General features: G+C 47.7%; 1 protein-coding gene across 1 annotated transcript; it reads right to left on the bottom strand.

Annotated features, from left to right (window-relative positions):
* Positions 1-983: 983 nt before the first annotated feature.
* Positions 984-20,884, bottom strand: LOC113905213 (5-hydroxytryptamine receptor 5B). The gene is made up of 2 exons (XM_027562200.1): positions 18,465-20,884; positions 984-1,693 (listed from the first exon to the last, which is right to left on the bottom strand). Exons 1-2 carry the CDS (start codon positions 19,251-19,253, stop codon positions 1,361-1,363), a joined length of 1,122 nt encoding a protein of 373 aa, XP_027418001.1. The 5' UTR covers positions 19,254-20,884; the 3' UTR covers positions 984-1,360.
* Between the last annotated feature and the right edge of the window lie 367 nt (positions 20,885-21,251).

Below are 21,251 nucleotides of genomic sequence, written 5' to 3'. Positions count from 1 at the left end.
GAAGGATTGATGTTGAAGCTGAAAACTCCAATACTTTGGTCACCTGATGCAAAGAACTGACTCATTGATGCTGGGAAAGATTGAGGGCAGGAGGAGAAGGGGACGACAGAGGATGAGATGGTTGGATGGCATCACCAACTCAATGGACATGGGTTTGGGTAGACTCTGGGAGTTGGTGATGGATAGGGAGGTGTGGCGTGCTGCAGTTCCTGGGGTCACAAAGAGTCGGACACGTCTGAGCAACTGAACTGAACTGATCTGTCTCAGAAATTGAGCATTTTGTAATTATAGTGAGTCATCAGGGAAGGCCTAAGTAAAGAAAAATTTCAAGTCTGAAAGGTCCAACAGAAGTTGCCATCAAATTAGTCAGCAAACAACTTGCTTTTAAGAAGTACTCAATGTAAATGATTCCCTCTGCCCGGGATGCTTCTATAATGATCTTACATTAAGTCAAGGCCCAGGTCAAATGAACACAATGAAAGCATCCTATCCAATAGTGAGAGGAAGCCTAAAAATATCACTGTCCCCTCTTCCAAACCATACCTAGACTCTTCCTCTAAGGCCCCTTGCTGGAATCCAAGTGGAAAAGTACAAGTGGAACCACTACACCATGTGTGGGTCTCATGGTACAAAATGCAAGCCAACATTGCATGCAATCCAGTCAGATTTCGGTTGTGTTCTCTTCATTTTCCCATGTCAAGATTCAGGCAAACTTGAGTCCAGGTACTCATTCTGCCACCAAACAGGTCACTGGGCCCTGTGCTGAGAATATGGTAATGAGATAAAGGAAGAGCAAATCAGCTTCAGATAAAGGACAGAGCAAATCTCAGTTGCTTCAGTCATGTCCATCTCTTTGAAACCCTATGAACTGTAGCTTGCCAGGCTCTTCTGTCCATGGGATTCTCCAGGCGAAAATGCCAGCATGGGTTATCATGCCTTCCTCCAGGGGATCTTCCCAATGCAGGGATTGAACCCATGTCTGTTACATTTCCTGCATTGGCAGGCAGCTTCTTTACCACTAGCCCCACCTGGGATGCCAGTCTTGTATGAATTCTGGCCAGTTAGCAATAACTGCCGAATGCACTGTCCAGAAAGGATTCTGAGGCTGAGTTCCAGCTCAGTGGGAAGATATGCTGAGATCGATTAGCAATGTCTGCACCACTCGGTGAGAGGACATAGCTGCACACTTGCCACCTACCTGCTGTCTTTCTGGAGGGCCTTTGGCATCGCTGCTCCTGTAGTCCAGGCCCAAGTGGTATGGTTCCCAAATGTCATTAATGCTCAGCGGTGCGACAGCTCTGGCCCAGGTCACAAATGAAAGGGAGAAATTCCAGTTCCCTCCCCTCTCCAAGCCCTGGGTTTATCTCTGCTTGGTGAAAAGGTTCTTGAAGGCATTGTTGTAGTTCTTGTTAAAAGCTGTGTAAATCAGGGGATTGAAGAAAGAGTTGGAGTAGCCAAGCCACAGGAACACACTTTTCCAGATGGGGGGCAGGCTGCAGGCACAGAGGGGGCCAATGAGCTCAGCCAGGAAGAAGGGGATCCAGCACAGCACGAACACGCCAATGAGGATGCCCACCATCACGGCTGCCCGCTTCTCCTTCTGTTCCCGCCACGAGGCTCCGCTCGTCTGGAAGGCCACTGTGGGGCGGCGGGCCGTGAACACCATCTCAGCCTCCTGAGGGGCCTCCTTTACCTGCGAACAGAGGAAATGCATAACTCAAAGATAAAATGCATAACGCTGGGCAGTACAGTGACATACAATACACCCAACCTTGGCCAGCCCCTCCCCTCCAGCCCCATACAAGATGCCCTGATACCATCATCATCGCATATGTGTGCTCAGTCGTGTAGTACTCTTTGTGACCCTACAGGCAGGACTGTAGACCGCCAGGCTCCTCTGTTCATGGAATTTTCCAGGCAAGAACACTGGAGTGGGTTGCCATTTCTTCCCCCAGGGGATCTTCCTGACCCAGGGATCAAATGGGCATCTCCTGTGCCTCCTGCATTGCAGGTATATTCTTAACTCCTGAGCCATCAGGGAAGCCCAACTGATGCCATAATCCACCCCCAAAGATTAATGCCAGGTAAGAAAGTTCTTGAAACTGTAGGTTAAAATATGTCCTGAAGGTTCTTCAGAGACTGAGAGTGGTGGTGGTCCCCACAATGTCAGATATTAGAATAAATAATTCTTTACCATCTGAGCCACCAGGGAATTCCAATCAAATAATAATATGATCTAAAAAGGGGGACAGGGGGAGGCACTTAAGAACACACGCCTTGGTGTCAGACCCTGGCTTGAGCTCCAGCCCCACTGGCCAAGCCATTTCCTGTGTATGAAGCTAGGTGACCAAGCCCCCTCCCCGCCATAAGGCGATTGTGAATGAGCACTGGGAATGTGTGTGTGCGCCCAGCACAACCCCCTGCCACAGGCACTCACAACTCAGTACTCATGGAGAGGGGTGGGGCTGGGACCCGGACCCTGAATGGAACAGACCCAGGCCTGCCCCTCACAAAGCTCACAGCCAGAGAGGCAGGCCACCTGTAAACATCAATATTGCAAGAAATTAAATGATTACTGTGTTAAGTGAATTAGGAGATGATTTTAAATTAGCAGATAATTTTGTATTGCCTAGCTTAAAATAAACAAAGTGTAAGTGACTTTGTAGTGATAATTAGCTGCCACTTAAGGAGCCTCTGGCTGCACTCCACCCTCTCACCCCCGGCCTTTGGTCACTTCCTATCTACCTCTTGAGTCTCAGCTTAAAGGCCACCAGCCTCAGAGCAGCCCTGTTGCCCCTTTAAACTCAATCACATCTCTCTGTGATCTGGTACCACGTTCCCCTCCTTTGTAGCCATGTGTGTGATCATGGTGTTACACGTGGTGTCCCTCTGGCCCAAGCTGAACCACAGCAGGCTGGGTTTTCCTTGTATAGCACCTGCCTGGCAGCACCACCTGACACCCAGTCAGTGCCTAGGAAACAGTTGCCACGTTGACTGATCATTTCAACCACATGCTCCTCACCTGCATGTCTCTTCCTTTCCAGAATGCTGCCAGTCATGATGCTGGAGAAAACACAGAGGCAAGGGGCTCCCAGGCAAGGACTGCAGCTGGTTTCTCTCCCAGACACAACTGGCAGCAGCCATCAGGAGAGCCACCCAACCTCGAGGCGCCAAGGGAAGAGACCGAGTTCCTCTCACCTGGAGCAGGATGGAGCTTAGAAGGCACCCAGGTGGTCTGAACTGTGCAAACCTGGGGCTCCTCACTCTAAGATCTACCCTCAAATTCTCCGTCTCTGCTACCTCCTCCCAACATTCATCTCTATTTATTTGGAAAATCACTAAGTCATCCTGAAACAGATCCTGGTGATATGAACAAAGTTGAGTCCTTTCTTTTCTGGGTGTAAACCCAGCCTCCTCCCACCTGCCACTCAGAGAGAGAGAAGGAAAAGGCAGGTGACTCCAGGAGAGACCAGCCAGCCCTTCACTCCTCCCCACCCCTCTGCCCCTTACAAAGCCCTGGCTCTGCAAACACGCACCCTGTGCAGATCAGCGGGCACCCCCTCTTTAATGAGCCATCCCAAGGTTTCTGGTGCCCCCGAGGCAAGTGGGAGCTGAAGCTCATCCCTCCCCTTTAGAAGAGGTGACACTGACCAGTTCTCACAGGATGAATGACCATCATCCACTAATGGAAGTCTGAGGGGGAAAACGTGACATCCTGAAATCACCTATGAGTATTAGCAGTCTATTGCGCGCAGGAAGCAATATCATCAGGGCATGAGGGGCAGTGGCACGTGGTTTGCTTGTCTTCCTCCCATTCAGCTGATTAATGGGCACTTTTGAAAAGATTTCTCTGCCGACCTCAATGACCTCCCAAGCACTTGAATTCCTTCCTCGCTTAACACAATTCCAAATCCTTGTCATGCTACAAAAGAAACACATGGGGTCAATTCAGTTCAAAGGGATCCTGGGGGAAGAGAAACAGAAAAGGCGAATCCACTAATTAAATAGGTTTAGAGCACCTCAGCCTCCACCACTGCAGCATTCAGCAGAGTCCCCCTCTGCTCCACCTGAGCCTGCTGCACCCTGTGCAGAGGGACAGGACAGACATGGAATCTTTCCAGAACAGCCTCAAAGTCAACAAGTCAATGAGGTCAGACCCTGGTTTGCTAGAAGATTGACATGGCTTTTCTCATCTGAAGAAACAGAAAACCAAAAGACACAAAGAACAATTCCAGAAAAGCCACTGTAAAACAGACACTTGTAATGAATAACTCTGATTCGCCCTCATGCCTTTATCCAGCCCATCTTTGCATGAAATGTTCCTTTGGTATCTCTGATTTTCTTGAAGAGATCCCTAGTCTTTCCCATTCTGTTGTTTCCCTCTATTTCTTTGCATTGATCTCTGAAGAAGGCTTTCTTATCTCTTCTTGCTATTCTTTGCAACTCTGCATTCAGATGTTTATATCTTTCCTTTTCTCCTTTGCTTTTCACTTCTCTTCTTTTCACAGCTATTTGTAAGGCCTCCCCAGACAGCCATTTTGCTTTTTTGCATTTCTTTTCCATGGGGATGGTCTTGACCCCTGTCTCCTGTACAATGTCACGAACCTCATTCCATAGTCCATCAGGCACTCTATCTATCAGATCTAGGCCCTTAAATCTATTTCTCACTTCCACTGTATAATCATAAGGGATTTGATTTAGGTCATACCCAAATGGTCTAGTGGTTTTCCCTGCTTTCTTCAATTTAAGTCTGAATTTGGCAATAAGGAGTTCATGGTCTGAGCCACAGTCAGCTCCTGGTCTTGTTTTTGCTGACTGTATAGAGCCTCTCCATCTTTGGCTGCAAAGAATATAATCAATCTGATTTCGGTGTTTGACCATCTGGTGATGTCCGTGTGTAGAGTCTTCTCTTGTGTTGTTGGAAGAGGGTGTTTATTATGACCAGTGCATTTTCTTGGCAAAACTCTATTAGTCTTTGCCCTGCTTCATTCCGTATTCCAAGGCCAAAATTGCCTGTTACTCCAGGTGTTTCTTGACTTCCTACTTTTGCATTCCAGTCCCCTATAATGAAAAGGACATCTTTTTTTGGTGTTAGTTCTAAAAGGTCTTGTAGGTCTTCATAGAACCGTTCAACTTCAGCTTCTTCAGCGTTACTGGTTGGGGCATAGACTTGGATTACTGTGATATTGAATGGTTTGCCTTGGAAACGAACAGAGATCATTGTGTCGTTTTTGAGATTGCATCCAAGTACTGCATTTCGGACTCTTTTGTTGACCATGATGGCCACTCCATTTCTTCTGAGGGATTCCTGCCTGCAGTAGTAGATATAATGGTCATCTGAGTTAAATTCACCCATTCCAGTCCATTTCAGTTCGCTGATTCCTAGAATGTCGACATTCACTCTAGCCATCTCTCGTTTGACCACTTCCAATTTGCCTTGATTCATGGACCTGACATTCCAGGTTCCTATGCAATATTGCTCTTTATAGCATCAGACCTTGCTTCTATCACCAGTCACATCCACAGCTGGGCATTCTTTTTGCTTTGGCTCTATCCCTTCATTCTTTCTGGAGTTATTTCTCCACTGATCTCCAGTAGCATATTGGGCCCCTACTGACCTGGGGAGTTTCTCTTTCAGTATCCTATCATTTTGCCTTTTCATACTGTTCATGGGGTTCTCAAGGCAGGAATACTGAAGTGGTTTGCCTTTCCCTTCTCCAGTGGACCACATTCTGTCAGATCTCTCCACCATGACCCGCCTGTCTTGAGTTGCCCAACGGGCATGGCTTAGTTTCATTGAGTTAGACAAGGCTGTGGTCCTAGTGTGATTAGATTGACCAGTTTTCTGTGAGTATGGTTTCAGTGTGTTTGGCCTCTGATGCCCTCTTGCAACACCTACCGTCTTACGACCCAGATAATCACGATGGTGGGATCACTGACCTAGAGCCAGACATCCTGGAATGTGAAGTCAAGTGGGCCTTAGAAAGCATGACTACGAACAAAGCTAGTGGAGGTGATGGAATTCCAGTTGAGCTATTCCGAATCCTGAAAGATGATGCTGTGAAAGTGCTGCACTCAATATGCCAGAAAATTTGGAAAACTCAGCAGTGGCCCCAGGACTGGAAAAGGTCAGTTTTCATTCCAATCCCAAAGAAAGGCAATGCCAAAGAATGCTCAAACTACCGCACAATTGCACTCATCTCACATGCTAGTAAAGTAATGCTCAAAATTCTCCAAGCCAGGCTTCAGCAATACGTGAACCATGAACTTCCAGATGTTCAAGCTGGTTTTAGAAAAGGCAGAGGAACCAGAGATCAAATTGCCAACATCTGCTGGATCATGGAAAAAGCAAGAGAGTTCCAGAAAAACATCTATTTTTGCTTTCTTGACTGTGCCAAAGCCTTTGACTGTGTGGATCACAATAAACTGTGGAAAATTCTGAAAGAGATGGGAATACCAGACCACCTGACCTGCCTCTTGAGAAATTTGTATGCAGGTCAGGAAGCAATAGCTAGAACTGGACATGGAAAAACAGACTGGTTCCAAATAGGAAAAGGAGTTCGTCAAGGCTGTATATTGTCACCCTGTTTATTTAACTTATATGCAGAGTACATCATGAGAAACGCTGGACTGGAAGAAACACAAGCTGGAATCAAGATTGCTGGGAGAAATATCAATAACCTCAGATATGCAGATGACACCACCCTTATAGCAGAAAGTGAAGAGGAACTCAAAAGCCTCTTGATGAAGGTGAAAGTGGAGAGTGAAAAAGTTGGCTTAAAGCTCAACATTCAGAAAACGAAGATCATGGCATCCGGTCCCATCACTTCATGGGAAATAGATGGGGAAACAGTGGAAACAGTGTCAGACTTTATTTTTCTGGGCTCCAAAATCACTACAGATGGTGACTGCAGCCATGAAATTAAAAGACACTTACTCCTTGGAAGGAAAGTTATGACCAACCTAGATAGCATATTCAAAAGCAGAGACATTACTTTGCCAACAAAGGTTCGTCTAGTCAAGGCTATGGTTTTTCCTGTGGTCAAGTATGGATGTGAGAGTTGGACTGTGAAGAAGGCTGAGCGCTGAAGAATTGATGCTTTTGAACTGTGGTGTTGGAGAAGACTCTTGAGAGTCCCTTGGACTGCAAGGAGATCCAACCAGTCCATTCTAAAGGAGATCAGCCCTGGGATTTCTTTGGAAGGAATGATGCTAAAGCTGAAACTCCAGTACTTTGGCCACCTCATGCGAAGAGTTGACTCATTGGAAAAGACTCTGATGCCTGGAGGGATTGGGGGCAAGAGGAGAAGGGGACGACAGAGGATGAGATGGCTGGATGGCATCACTGACTTGATGGATGTGAGTCTCAGTGAACTCCGGGAGTTTGTGATGGACAGGGAGGCCTGGCGTGCTGCAGTTCATGGGGTCGCAAAGAGGTGGACACGACTCAGCGACTGATCTGATCTGCCCTCATGCCAAACCTTCAGGCAATTATCTCCATTTGACAGCTGAGAAAACACAGAACCTATTTTTAGGATCACGTTTATGCTTGGGATGCCTTCAGAATGAATGACTCCGGCTTCCTGGGAAATGTCTAGGTGCTCTAGCAGTCAGCTCTGGGGCCAGCCCTGAGCTTCTCCATCTTTCCTCTTCGGTTGGATGTCTCCTTAGCCTCTTTGCCCTGACAATGCTCTCTAGCAGTTGAACACTCAGTCATGTCCAACTTTTTATGATCCTATGAACTGTAGCCATGACAGGCTCCTCTGTCCATGGAATTCTCCAGGCAAGAGTTCTGGAGTGGGTTGCCATTTCCTTCTCCAGGGCATCTTCCTGACCCAAGCATTGAACCCCAGATCTCCCGCAATGCAGGCACATTCTTTACTGTCTGAGCCACCAGGGAAGCCCTGACAATCCTCTCTACACCTATTATAAAACTGACCATTTCTGGCTTCAGAGGTCTCAGACTCCTAGAACCCACTAATCTGAAGGTAAAAATACTGACTGTTGAAGGCACACAACCAGTAGCACCTGCCACCTTCTGTCCTGCTGCAAAAGGACAGGTGCTTTGAGTACACAGAAGTGTGGAGATACCAGATGCTACGAGCAAGGTCACATGAGCAGGGTAAAGCAGAACCAAGGTGCCTGCCCATCTGTCCGGCTCCAGGCCTCTTTGGCTTCTCTCTGCCACTGTGAGATATGACCTAAAAGATGAGTTCACCTAAACATTTCCATAGAATCTGAGGCTTTTCCATCTAAAATTAATTAAGGACCAAATCAGCCCGACAATATATGCTGACATTTATTAATCATCTACTGGGGCTTCCCTGGTGGCTCAGACAGTAAAGAATCTGCCTGCAATGCAGGAGACCTGGGTTCAGTCCCTGGGTCAGGAAGATCTGGAGAACGGAATGGCAACCCACTCCAGTATTCTTGCCTGGAGAATCCCATGGACAGAAAAGTCTGGCAGGTTACAGTCCCAGGCATCACGAAGAGTTGGACGTGACTGAGCAACTAACACTAGAGTAGACTAGTGCATATGGACTATGTACTGGAATTTTCCATGAAGTCCCAATTTCAAATATCCTGTCCCACTATTCTCATAAGCACTCTGATACCAAGGCATGGATTCTGAATCTTCATTCTGATTGTGAATATTGTGTCACAATCAACACTCCAGGAGGGCAGGGACATGAGTGTCCCGTCCACTGAAGCGTTCCCGGCACCTAGTGTAATGTATGGTCTATAGTAAAATCTCAACAAACACTAAATAAATAGTTATTTGGGGGAGACAAGTCTCTTTAAGTCTCTTGTGTTTCTACACATTTGCCAGCAAAGGCACTGACAGCTCTTGTTTCTGACCAGCCTGTCAAGGATGTCTGTATAACAAACAGCCTTGGAAGAGTGAGAGAGTATCTCCCGGTAGAAAAGAAGACAGATTTACTTGCAACCCATTATTAAAGATTCAGGTTTCTGAAAAGCAAAGGGCAGGTTTATATATTGTTCAGTCCTGGACAATACAGACTTGAGTTCCCTAATCTGGGAGTTTCCCTACTATTTGTGATGCAAATCCAGCTGGCCCACTCCATGTCAGTCGCATGGGACTTGGAAGGGAAGCGAACAAACGCACACATGAAATTCATGCTGCCTGTGTAACACAAGTAAGAACGTCCTTTGACTCTGACCCAGAAGTCTCGTGTCTTTTGTCAGTATCCAGTAAACTAGGGTAGGCTGACTTGTCAGCTTGCCAGCAGGGAAAAATCTCAGACTTTCAGAGTTCCTGACCGTCGTCTGCTACTTGGCCGTGTGGTTCCACACCCCACCTTACTCAGTTATAACAGTAGCCAGTCACTAAGGAATAAGGAAACCAAGGCTCAGAGCAAATTATTGATTAGACAGGATTCCAATCTGAGCTCCCATTTTTACATTTCCAGCGATGAAGGTCTTTATCTGTCATGTATGGTGGGCTTCCTGGAGGATGACAGTGAGACAATAATACATGGCAGGATCTCAGAAATGTCAACTTTATGTCCCCTTTAAGTAAAAGGAATGTCCCTTCCCTCCCCTCTAATTAAAAAAAAAATCCAGCTGCTTCAGAAAACACCCACAGACATTTGTAAACCGCCAATGTTTGGGGAAACAGTGGAAGCAGTGTCAGACTTTACTTTTGGGGGCTCCAAAATCACTGCAGATGGTGACTGCAGCCATGAAATTAAAAGACGCTTACTCCTTGGAAGGAAAGTTATGACCAACCTGGATAGAATATTCAAAGGCAGAGACATTACTTTGCCAACAAAGGTCCGTCTAGTCAAGGCTATGGTTTTTCCAGTAGTCATGTATGGATGTGAGAGTTGGACTGTGAAGAAGGCTGAGTGCCAAAGAATTGATGCTTTTGAACTGTGGTGTTGGAGAAGACTCTTGAGAGTCCCTTGGACTGCAAGGAGATCCAACCAGTCTATTCTGAAGGAGATCAGCCCTGGGATTTCTTTGGAAGGAATGATGCTAAAGCTGAAACTCCAGTACTTTGGCCACCTCATGCGAAGAGTTGACTCATTGGAAAAGACTGATGCTGGGAGGGATTGAGGGCAGGACGAGAAGAGGATGACAGAGGATGAGATGGCTGGATGGCATCACTGACTGGATGGACGTGAGTCTGAGTGAACTCCGGGAGATGGTGATGGACAGGGAGGCCTGGCGTGCTGCGATTCATGGGGTCTCAAAGAGTCGGACACAACTGAGCGACTGAACTGAACTGAACTGAACTGAATGTTGTCAGATAAATACCCTGAGAAGAACTAGAAAAAGAAAAACGGCTCCTAATCACTTCTGAAACCAACTGGTCGGGGTGGTGACACACAGGTCAGGCATCCTGTACAGCGAGGCTCTTCATGAGGCTGGCGGTGGGGACACACTCCCTGGTGACTAATCAAGCCCTGAGACCTCTGGGAGAGGACAGAGGACATTGAGCGGCATCCAGTCTTGGCTGAACGCAATCCGGATTGTAACTGGAATTCCCCATTTCTATCCAGAACTCAAAGGGTCAGGAGATGGAGTACCCAGGGCACCATTCTCTCTGCCCATGCTGTACAGAGACAACCAAGCTCCAAGTTGTACTTCTCAAAGGCACCTTGAAGAGAAAACTAACCAAAATAGCCCTTCAAAGTAAACAGAAGCTGTCTAAAACTTGTCTAACAAACTACAACAGGAAGTTTTCTCAGCAGCTTCCCTTGTGCAAAAGAAACCAGAAAATAAGACGTTTCCTTGTTAAAAAAAAAAAAAAAAAAAAGAGTAATAAAAGCAGAGCACTGCTGGGCTTGAAAAAAAATTACCTTTCCCTTGAGTGTAATTATATACACCACAAAGAACCGTTATGCTAAACTCGGGTATGATCATAACATAAAAGACAATCGCTACTATTATTATATTTGGAAAATATGAATTTGGTGGTGGGGGGTGCTTAATTACACTGGGATGGCTAAGGACTCACTGGAGTTAGTACTGAGAAAGGGAAACTGTAATCAAGTGTGTTACTTAAAATTACACCACATTTGTTTCAGTTCTAATATCATCTGATCTAGTCATCTTTTACGGGTGGAGGACAATGGAAAGTCCTCTGTTAAAGTTCTATCTTGAAGTCCCCAAACTCCCAGGCCAAAGAGTCTTGGCATAGAAGGAGGGTATAATGGAGAGTGGGAAAGTTTTGCCTTTTGCACAGGCATCCTCCAGCCTCAGTGTCCTGACATGGCTGCATAGGGGGCCATGGCTCCCCTGACAAACACTGCCATGCTGTGGAGAGTCCCAGTTCCTACTGCACTGTGGGTTCCATTCTTCTGAAGAGTGGGAGGGAGGCAAGACTGAGGATCACCCTCCAAATGGGCTTCAGGCAGTGCCGTAGGCACACTGGGCAAGCAGGCGCCTACAAGCCTTTCTGAGCAGCAAGTCCAAAGCTTTCTTTAATTTTCAAGGAATTCTGTGACCCATGAAAGGGTTAATAACCATGGAATTTGAATCTCATTCTTCTACCGAGAAACTCAATCTTCTCCAAGAACTACACGGATTTAAGAAGTAGCTTGTTGCAAGGTCACTGGGGAAGACACCTGATCCCTGCACCATCCCCCTTGTCTACATCCCGCTTCATCTCCCCTGCACTTTCCCCAACAATCCAACCAGGGAAAAGAGAAATAGAAGCAGAGATAAAGAGGCAGAATGAGTGTAATGATGGAAGAGAACAAGGAAGAAGTTTATAGCGAGGGGAAAGCCAGGGATATTTCTAAAAAGTCTAGAGAAAATGCTCCTTTGTCCACGCAAGTAGTTCTGGAAACTCTCAGACAATTAGATATCAGTCTTAAAAGAATCAAATGATAAGCCAGATGTATTGTTACCATACAATTTGATGAACAAACTTCACTTTTCTAAAGTTAAAATAACCTTACAATTTGATGAATAAAATTTACTTTTCTAAGGTTAAAATAGTCTTGCATGCTGGCATAGGACTCGTTTGAGTCATATTTCTTTTAATAGATGGCATCAGAATGAGGGTGGTGATTATCCACCATCCTCTTCCCAGAGCTTAGCTCTGACTGAACTCTGGTCCCACACGTGGCTAGGTCCACAAGACCAACAGCCCCTTAGTCTTTGGGGTGGAACAAATGACGAGTAAACATTGAAGATGTGACAAAAACATCAAGTGTTCTGTATAGTTTTTAGGTAACTTAGGGCTTATATGCTGTATGCTTACAACACAAATCTAATCTGAAGGATTAGTTTGGAGAGGCAAATATTTTGTAATATGACATTATGTAAAACTCAGGTCCAAGTCGTCACAAACCCGATAGTTCAATATTACGCATTTATTTTGACTTTTACAGGTTACAAAGTGTTTTTCCAAATATTGTCCATCTTTCAAGACCACTGTACTCTGGACAGAACACCTGTAAGACATTACTGTAGACTTCCCTGGTGATCCAGTGGTTAAGAATCTGACTGCTAAAGCAGGGGACACAAGTTCAATCCCTGGTCCAGGAAGATCCTACATGCTGCGGGACAACTAAGCCTGTGCGTCACAGTTGCTGAGCCCAAGCTCTGGAGTCTCCAAGTCACAACTACAGAAGCCTGTGTGCCCAAGAGCCTGTGATCCACAACAAGAAAAGCCACTTCAGTAAGACCGCACACCGCAACTAGAGAGTAGCTCCCGCTTGCCACAACCAGAGAAAGACCTCGTGCAGCAATGAAGACCTAGCACAGATGAGAAAATAAAATAATTTAAGACTTTATTACATTTATAATTCTGTAATTGTAGTTTACTAACATGAATCCCCGGAGAGCAGAGACCACTTCTATGAAACCTCAGAGGCTACCATGTTGCCTGGTACACAGGCCAGTACAAGTCAAATAACCGTGAATACCATCTGCGTGGCCTTTTGTGGTGATTTTAAAATACATTCACAGGTTCATTCACTCATGTCCCAAAAGTGGAGCCTAATTCGCCTTCTCTTGAGGGTGGGGTGGAGTTAGTGACTCACTTCTAATGAATAGATTTTAAGGGAAGTGATGGAATGTAGCTTCTGAGACAGATCATAAAAGGCATTGCAGTTTTCCCCTTGCCTCACTCTCAGACTAGGGGAAGCCAGCTACCATGTTGGGGATGACACTCAAGCAGCCCTTTAGAGACCTCCCACTGACAGCCGTGTGAGCCACAGCTATAACCACAAAACGCCTTGGACCAGACCACCCAGCTAAGCTGTTCCCAATGCCAGACCCACAGAAACTGAGTTCATACATGTTTGTTGTTTTAAGACACTAAAGATAGGGGTAATTGTTAAGAAATAAATAACTAATCCACCTATAATGGTGAGTAACAGCAGTAAGAGGTATAAAATAATAATTTATTATTTATAACTTATAAGTTAAGTTAGTATAACTTATAAGAAAAATTGCAAAAAATAGTAATGAAAATAGTACAGTGGCCATCATTTAGGGTTTACTATTTTAGTTACTCCATATACACTGTTATCTCATCTACCCTTCATAAGAATGTTAAGAGGCAGATAGCAATATTTCTATTTTACCTACAGGGAAATGCAGATGGAGTTGAACTCACTTGGCTAGAGAGTTAATAAGTGGCACAAAAAGAATTGAAATCCAGGTCTCCTTGTTTCCAAATCCCAGGTTCTTAACCAATGTGCACGCTGTCTCCCAGCACATGTTTATTGATTGAGTGAATGAAAGAAGGTATCAACCAAGGCTGCATTATAACCTTCTTGAGCCTGAGGCATCCGTGCCTCTGTGGGCCATTCTTCCATTAAAAAATATTAAAAATTATATTTTATGATCATATTATTATAAAGACTAATATAATCAAGGCTGAACTCATTATTACATATTCATTACTGTTATATTCACTTTCCCTCTAAAAGAAATTAAACAATTTCCATGGGCCCCTAAAAGTCTGGCGGCTCTCGGTGGTGTACCCACTATGCCTAATAAATAAGCATGCCCTGGTATCAGGCACAGCTATCAGACAAACAATTAAAATGAACAAAATGTTTGATGTTGCATTTTAAAAATCAAACAAACAATCTCTATTGACTTTGCTTTTTTCCTCTTCTAAGCAGTAAAGAGTATAGGATAGTAGGAAAGAATTATAACCCATGGGGGATGCATTAGGGACCGCAGAATATGCTACATCATGGTGTCCCATCTATGAGATGGGAAAAAGGATGCAGATGGGAATTAACCCTCACTCCTGAGAGAAGTGGGTGGTGCCTCTGTATTCACTTGTGTTCAACTCTCCTACAAAGGCGTTCACAGTTTTGAGATCCTGCTTCCTATGGATGGGCTTCTGCAATGGCTCAGGAGGTATAGAATCCATCTGCCAATGCAGGAGACACAGGTTGGATCCCAGTGTCAGGAAGATCACCCGGAGAAGGAAATAGAGACCCACTCCAGTATTCTTGCCTGGAAAACCCTATGAACAGAGGAGCCTGGTAGGCTACAGCCCATGGGGTTGCAAGGAGATGACACAATGAGTAACCTCAGAGCTATCTGAGAACCTGTCTTCCAGGATGAAGTTCCCAGAAAGTCTGCCAAAGAAAACAGAATTCTCAACTTTTAGGTTGTATTTTTTTTTTTCAGTTGACATTCCCATGACCCACCTGGACTGGGATATGACTGTCTCACCCCCATGAAGTTCTAGATGCTTGTGACAGTGCTCAGAAATTAAATTCCTGGAGAAAGCACATCATAATGAAAAAGGGATGAAAAGAACAGTGATTTTATTGATAGATCCAGGACAGACTTTAGCTTCTCCACTCAGTAACAGTGAGGTCATGGATGAACTCACTTTATGGCACCTGAATTGGATCATCTGAACTGTGGTGCTGGAGAAGACTCTGGAGAGTCACTTGGACTACAAAGAAATCAAACCAGTCCATCCTAAAGGAAATCAATTCTGAATATTCACTGGAAGGACTGGTGCTGAAGCTGAAGCTCCAATACTTTGGCCACCTGATGTGAAGAGCCAACTCATTGGAAAAGATCCTGATGCTGGGAAAGATTGAGGGCAGGAGGAGAAGGGGATGACAGATCATCCTCTGTAACGGTTGGATGGCATCACAAACTCAATGGACATGAGTTTGAGCAAGCTCTGAGAGATAGTGAAGGACAGGGAAGCCTGGCATGCTATAGTCCATGGAGTCACAAAGAGTAGTACATGACTTAAAGACTGAACAACAACAAAAATGAGAGCTATGAGGCAAAGATGGTTAATGCTCACCAAAGAGCCATAGGTTCCCCTAGCCTTCACAGCCAGCATCTGGCCAATGGACTGAGAACAGAAGGGACTCTTCTGGGTAAGGCAGGTAGAAGCTGCTGTATTTCCAGGTCTCACTTCCTCTTCCACAGCAACCTCAGAAACCACATGTTCAAGACAGCATAACTTAAAGATGACAAGGGGCCTGGACCCACAAGCCTGGAGAAGAGCAGAGAGCAGGGGGAGGGCCACCGGACCCACACTGAACTTTGAGTGAGACCGGGTTAAACCATTAGTCTGGGGATTCTGTTACTCAGCGTATCTTAGCTTATCCTGACAAACAGACACTGTATGGCCAATGTGTCTGGAGCCTGAGGATTAAATAAGAGGAAGAAGGTAAAGGGTCACTGTGCCTGCAAGAGGGAACTCACTCAGTCAGCATTTCTTTCCATGTCTACTTTCAAAACTTGAGGCATGATTGCAGATCCCTCCCTGATCCTATTTTAGTGTGGGGAACCTAGTCACAGCATCCTGAAAAAGGTGAAGGGTGTGCACAACCTCATGACCAGAGGCCTTCTGCCTTCCTAAGTGCTCCCATCACCCACAGAAAGCAATAAAGACATTTTGCAGGACCTAAATTCAGCTCTACTCATTTCCCCTGGAATGCAGAGAAAAACAGGTTATACAGAGTGAAATGAGTCAGGAAGAGAAAAACAAATATCACATGTTAATGCATATATATGGAATCTAGAAAATGGTCCTAATGAACCTATTTGCAGGGCAAGAATAGCAACACAGATGTAGAGGATGGTCTTATGGACACAGGGGTGGAAGGAGAGGGTGGGATAAACTGAGAGAGTGGCACTGACATATATGCACTAGCATGTGTGAAACAGAGCTAGTGAGAAGCTGCTGTATAACACACGGAGCCCAGACCCGCCTCTGTGATGACCTAGAAGGGTGGGATGACCTAGAGGGGTGCAAAGGAGGCTCAAGAGAGAGGGGAAGTATATATACTTATGGCTGATTCATGTTGTTGTACAGCAGAAACCAACACATCATAAATCAACTATCCTCCAATTAAATTGTTTTATAAAGCAGGTGGGGGAAGGCACAGACAGAGTATTTCTGGCACATTAGAATTAATGTATTTCTGGCAGGTTAAAATTTCTGTTTGGGTGTGGTCAACAAGCTTGCAACTGCTGACTCTGTAACATTACCCAGGAGTTTGACTGATGGCTTGCTGGAGCCTAAAGAAGCAGGATGTTCTGGAACCCATCTCATCTACAACCTCAGCATCATATGATTCAAGACTCTTAGCCATGACTTAGACCAATGTTGTGTCTTAGAGGAGAAAGCTTGCAGCCCAAAATGTGAAAGAAGCTCATTGCTGGCAGGTGGCTAAATCACCAGGCTGCCCTGCCTCCCAGAGAACTTTCCCCCTACAAGTGACCATCCTGATTGTCCAGGTCCCCCATCATCCAGGCACATCTGCTTTGTTATCAACTGCTTGAACAGGGTCTGTCAAAAATGAATACTAAACTCAGGCGTGGCAAGCCTTTCTGGCATCCATTTCACCATGATTTCTCTGGGTGCACCCTGGATCGATGTAGCTAGTAAAAGTCTGCCCTGCCTTGGCAATCAGATAGAAAAAGGATAATCACCCCAGGCATTTCCAAGGGACCTTTCAAAGGATATCATTAATTCTGAATAAAGCTCTCCCCTAACAACACTTTCCAATTATAGACTTGACATTCCCCGTTTTATCCGACAAAACTCCTCTGCCATTTCATGAAGGGTGCCGGGGGCGGGAGATGCCTGCTTTTAAAAATACACACATTTGAATAACCTAAGCATCTGAGTTAACTTACAAAATTAAAACAAAGCTAACAAGAAAAAAACTTACCCTCTTTCTTTCCCTCCTCATGTCCCCTTCCCCTGGTCCATACGTTGTATTAGGAAAGAGGCAATAATTCCTAAGCCCACACTCACCCAAAAGAAAAGTTCGAGGCTTCCAGGGTGAGGAGGGAGTTAGGATCTATTAGGGTCTGGCAAAAAGGCAGAGGGGCTTCCCAGGTGGCTCAGCGGTAAAGAATCTACCGCTGTGCAAGTTCGATCCCTGGGTTGGGAGGATACCCAGGAGGAGGAAAAGGCAGTCCACTCCAGTATTCTTGCCTGGAGAACCCCATGGACAGAGGAGCCTGGCCGGCTAGAGTCCATAGGGTCTCAAGAGTCTGACAGGAATTACAGACTAAAAAACAAAAGCAGAAAGCCCCCATTCTAAAGACAGTGGAGAGAAGTTCTGCCAACTGCAGGTTCCTTCCTCTCATTCATTCATTCGTTTCCGGCGCCCATTGTAGATTGCCCGGCAACGCCCTGGCCTTGAGGGTCCCCTCGCTCCAGGCAGCACTGCGACCCCTCCACCCCCGTTTGCCAGGCACTGTGCCAAGTGTCTGCATTCTTTATCTCACGTAAGCCAAGAGCCCCATTACGTCTAAAGAGGAGGAAATAACGCCCACAGAGATTAAGTAACTGCCCCAATGTCCTGTCACTGAAGGATACCACTGAGGTTGAGACAGTGAAAGAAAAGTGATACTTGGATTCATTTTTATCCTCCCTTTCCCCTTGGCAGGAAGCTGGCCAATAGAGTGAATAGTCTCGGGACTGCAGGGGTGAATGAGGGTGCAGTGGAGACAAAAATACGCGGCGAACGGTCACAGAAGGTTCAACGGCAGGACGAATTTCCAGCCTCCTGCGGTAACGCTTGGTCTAGCCGCGGCTAGGAAACTGGCGACTGAGGACTCCCACGGATACAATAGCTCCAGAAGAAAAGCAACGGAGGGCACAGGGGATCCGTCGCGAGCTCAACGCTACCGAGCAACACTGCTCCTGCCGCCCCTCTCAGCCGCGTGGTGCCGCGGTGCCCGCTCCAGCTCCAGTCCTAGTGGGTAGGTGCTGGAACTCCTTCCCACGCCCCGCCCCTCCCCGCGCACCATCTACTCATGAACCCTTCGTGTGCACGCCAGGAGCGAGTGCTGAGCTCCCCCGCGTGCGCTGCAGCAGAGCAGATGGCAAACTCAGGGTGCGCTCCGAGTGGCCAACCTGAAAAGCTTCCGCCAAGTGTGCAAACTTGCACCTCCAGCTCTCCCTTTCGCCAGGCTTCCTCGTCCCTCAGCGACCCCTTTCCCAAATCCCCATTCCCCAACCCGCGCCTCACCTGCACGGTGGAGGGCAAGGGCAGCACAGCCCTGCAGCGGCGACCGAAGCGAAACTTGGCCGCCTTATATATCTTCCAATAGACAAACAGCACCACGCCAAGCGGCAGGTAGAAGGCGCCGCAGGTGGAGAAGACGGCGTAGGAGGGTTCCTGGCTCACCTGGCAGCGCTGGAGTCGAGCGTCGTACGCCTCGCCCCAGCCGAAGAGCAGTGGTGCGAGGGCGATGAGAGCGGAGAGCGCCCAGGTGAGCGCGATCATGAGCATCGAGGCGCGGCGGCGGGTGCGCAGCGTGTACTGCAGGTGGCGCGTGATAGTCCAGTAGCGGTCCAGGGCGATGGCCGCCACGTTCCAAATGCTGGCGGTGCAGCACATCACGTCGAAGGAGATCCACACGTGGCATAGACTCCGGCCCAGCAGCCACCGTCGCCCCGCCGACAGCTCGCTCACCAGGCTCAGGGGCATTACCAGCGCTGCCACTAGCACGTCCGACACGGCCGTCGAGGCCACCAAGTTATGCGGCACACGGTGAAAGGCGCGGACCCGCAGGATGGTGACCAGAACAAGCAGGTTCCACAGGAACGTGGCCGCTATCAGCAGCACCAGCAGCGTCACTACCAGTACCGAGAAGACGGAGAAAGGCGGTTCTCGACCCGGCGGGGCCGCACCACCTGGGGTCGATCCGATGACCCCGCTAGGGTTTGGGCTACTGCTGAAGGCTTCGGGTCCCAGGCGAAGGGCGACGCCGGTGGAGGCCACAGAGAGGTTAGCTGCTTCCATAGCGCGCGGCATCCCGGCTCCCCCGCGGGGACGCAAGCGCGCCCTGGGCTCGGGGTGGACGCGGTGAGTGAGGGCGTGGAAGGGGGCCTTGCGTGATGGGGAGGGCAGAGAGGAGTCCAGTTCGCCCTACTCTGGTCCCTTATTGGGCCGCAGCTCCCCACCCCTCTGGCGCCTCGCCTTTGAGTCCTCCTGGGTCTCTTTTCCAGTGGAGAAAAAAGTGGGCCCCCTCAGGAGTCCAACTCCTCCACCTTAGTCCCTGAGCCATTCCCTCCTGCCTTGCCTCGCTGTTCCCAGGGGAGCGGGCTGTCATAGGGCTGGGAATCCGAGGGTATGGCGAGTGTCCGCGCGCAGAGTGGGTTTGGAGAGTGGCCAGCGACTCCGAGCCCGGCGGGCCCTGAGCAGAGCTGCACCCGGGATGGGCGTGGGCGGCGTTGTCTGGAGAACCAGCCGACTGGAGCAGGGCCTTCAGGCTGTCCCGTGGGTCTCCCTCTCCCCTCTGCGCCGAGAGAACCCTAACGCGAGACTCCCCGAAGGTTCACAATCGCCTAGGAATTCCGCAGCCGGACCCCTGGGACTCGCCTGAGGTACAGTTTGACCTCTAGAAACAGAGGGATCCGCCCTCTACGGGACAGAGAGGTTCTGCTTTCTTCGATCTCCATCCTAAGTATCTGTGAATAGGAGACTCGGGTGTTAGGTACGTCAAGGAGGAAGCGCCTCGACCCGGCTCCATCCTGCCTGCGGCTTCCCTTACTACACTTCTGCCCCTCTGAGGATTCGTGCTGCCTTGAGAAGTTCTCTCTCTGGCTCTACTGAGAAAGAACTCGGCTTCAAAGCTTTTTGGCCGAGGCCCTGATGAGGGCGTGTCCACCACCTCCTCTCTGTCTCTAACCCAACCTTACTCGCTTTCCACCCCGCCCTCCCTTAGCAGTTGCCCAAGTTCCTGATCCTAGCGCACGTCTTCCAGTTCTTCATATCCAGGGTGAAGATGGAGTTATATTTTTTTGACCCCTGGACAAAGGTGGAAACCAATGAGAAATGAAATTCCCCTAACCCGCCCCGCCGCCCCCGTTTTCAGTCTCCTACATTTTAAAAAATAGTTCAATCATAATGCAATCAACTTAAAGCTGCCTTACAGCCTGTTCCTGGGAGTAGAATAGAAATGTAAAGAACACAGAGCCCAAACTGTCCCATCTCTTGTCAGAGCAGCTTGGTTTCTTATTAACCGTCAGCCACTGGTTTCTTATTAACACCTAGCCTCAGGCTGAGCAGGGTCCACAGAAGGGGCTCTCTGTGGAAAAATGCCCTAAGCTGCAGTGGGTGATGGGGGCTCTTCCCTGGTCCTCTGGGCATCCCACCCCCTGGCATCTGGAGAAATCTTTGGGGATCAAGGACAGCAAGAATGTCCTTGCTCTCCCTTCCTTATTCATTCAAAGACTGGGGACGTTTGCTCTGCATCCTGTGTGGGACTGTTCTTGGTGACACACACAGACTCAATCCAGGCAAAGGAGTCAGAGTAAAAATACTTGGACTTTCAGGCATAATGATCAAGTGGTTGATAACAAGTATCGGAAATTGATGAACTGTTCAGGGATCACAGAGGGGTGATGCTGTGGTGGGAGAAGCCTTTGCTGCTGCTGCTGCTGCTAAGTCGCTTCAGTCGTGTCCGACTCTGTGCAACCCCATAGATGGCAGCCCACCAGGCCCCGCCGTCCCTGAGATTCGCCAGGCAAGAACACTGGAGTGGGTCGCCATTTCCTTCTCCAATGCATGAAAGTGAAAAGGGAAAGTGAAGTCTCTCAGTGGTGTCCGACTCTTCGAGACCCCATGGACTGCAGCCTATCAGGCTCCTCCGTCCGTGGGATTTTCCAGGCAAGAGTTCTGGAGTGGGTTGCCATTGCCTTCTCCTGGGAGAAGTCCTTAGGCTTAGTGAATTGTTAGGAAGGCATTTCAGTGTTGCACAGAGATAAATGGAGGATGGGACCTGGCCAGAGTGTGAATAGCTGTGTGAGT

This window comes from Bos indicus x Bos taurus, chromosome 2 (assembly GCF_003369695.1).
Source record: "Bos indicus x Bos taurus breed Angus x Brahman F1 hybrid chromosome 2, Bos_hybrid_MaternalHap_v2.0, whole genome shotgun sequence".
NCBI lineage: Eukaryota > Metazoa > Chordata > Mammalia > Artiodactyla > Bovidae > Bos > Bos indicus x Bos taurus.
The sequence above is the reverse complement of the archived record's forward strand: the minus strand, read 5'-3'. Positions and strand labels throughout refer to the sequence as shown.

Bases quoted from the DNA above. Each gene is read 5' to 3' on its own strand.
- LOC113905213 (XM_027562200.1), bottom strand. From the start codon at position 19,253: ATGCCGCGCGCTATGGAAGCAGCTAACCTCTCTGTGGCCTCCACCGGC. The intron at 1,694-18,464 runs GTGAGGCGCGGG...CTCTGTTCGCAG, and splicing joins CCTTGCCCTCCACCGTGCAG to GTAAAGGAGGCCCCTCAGGA.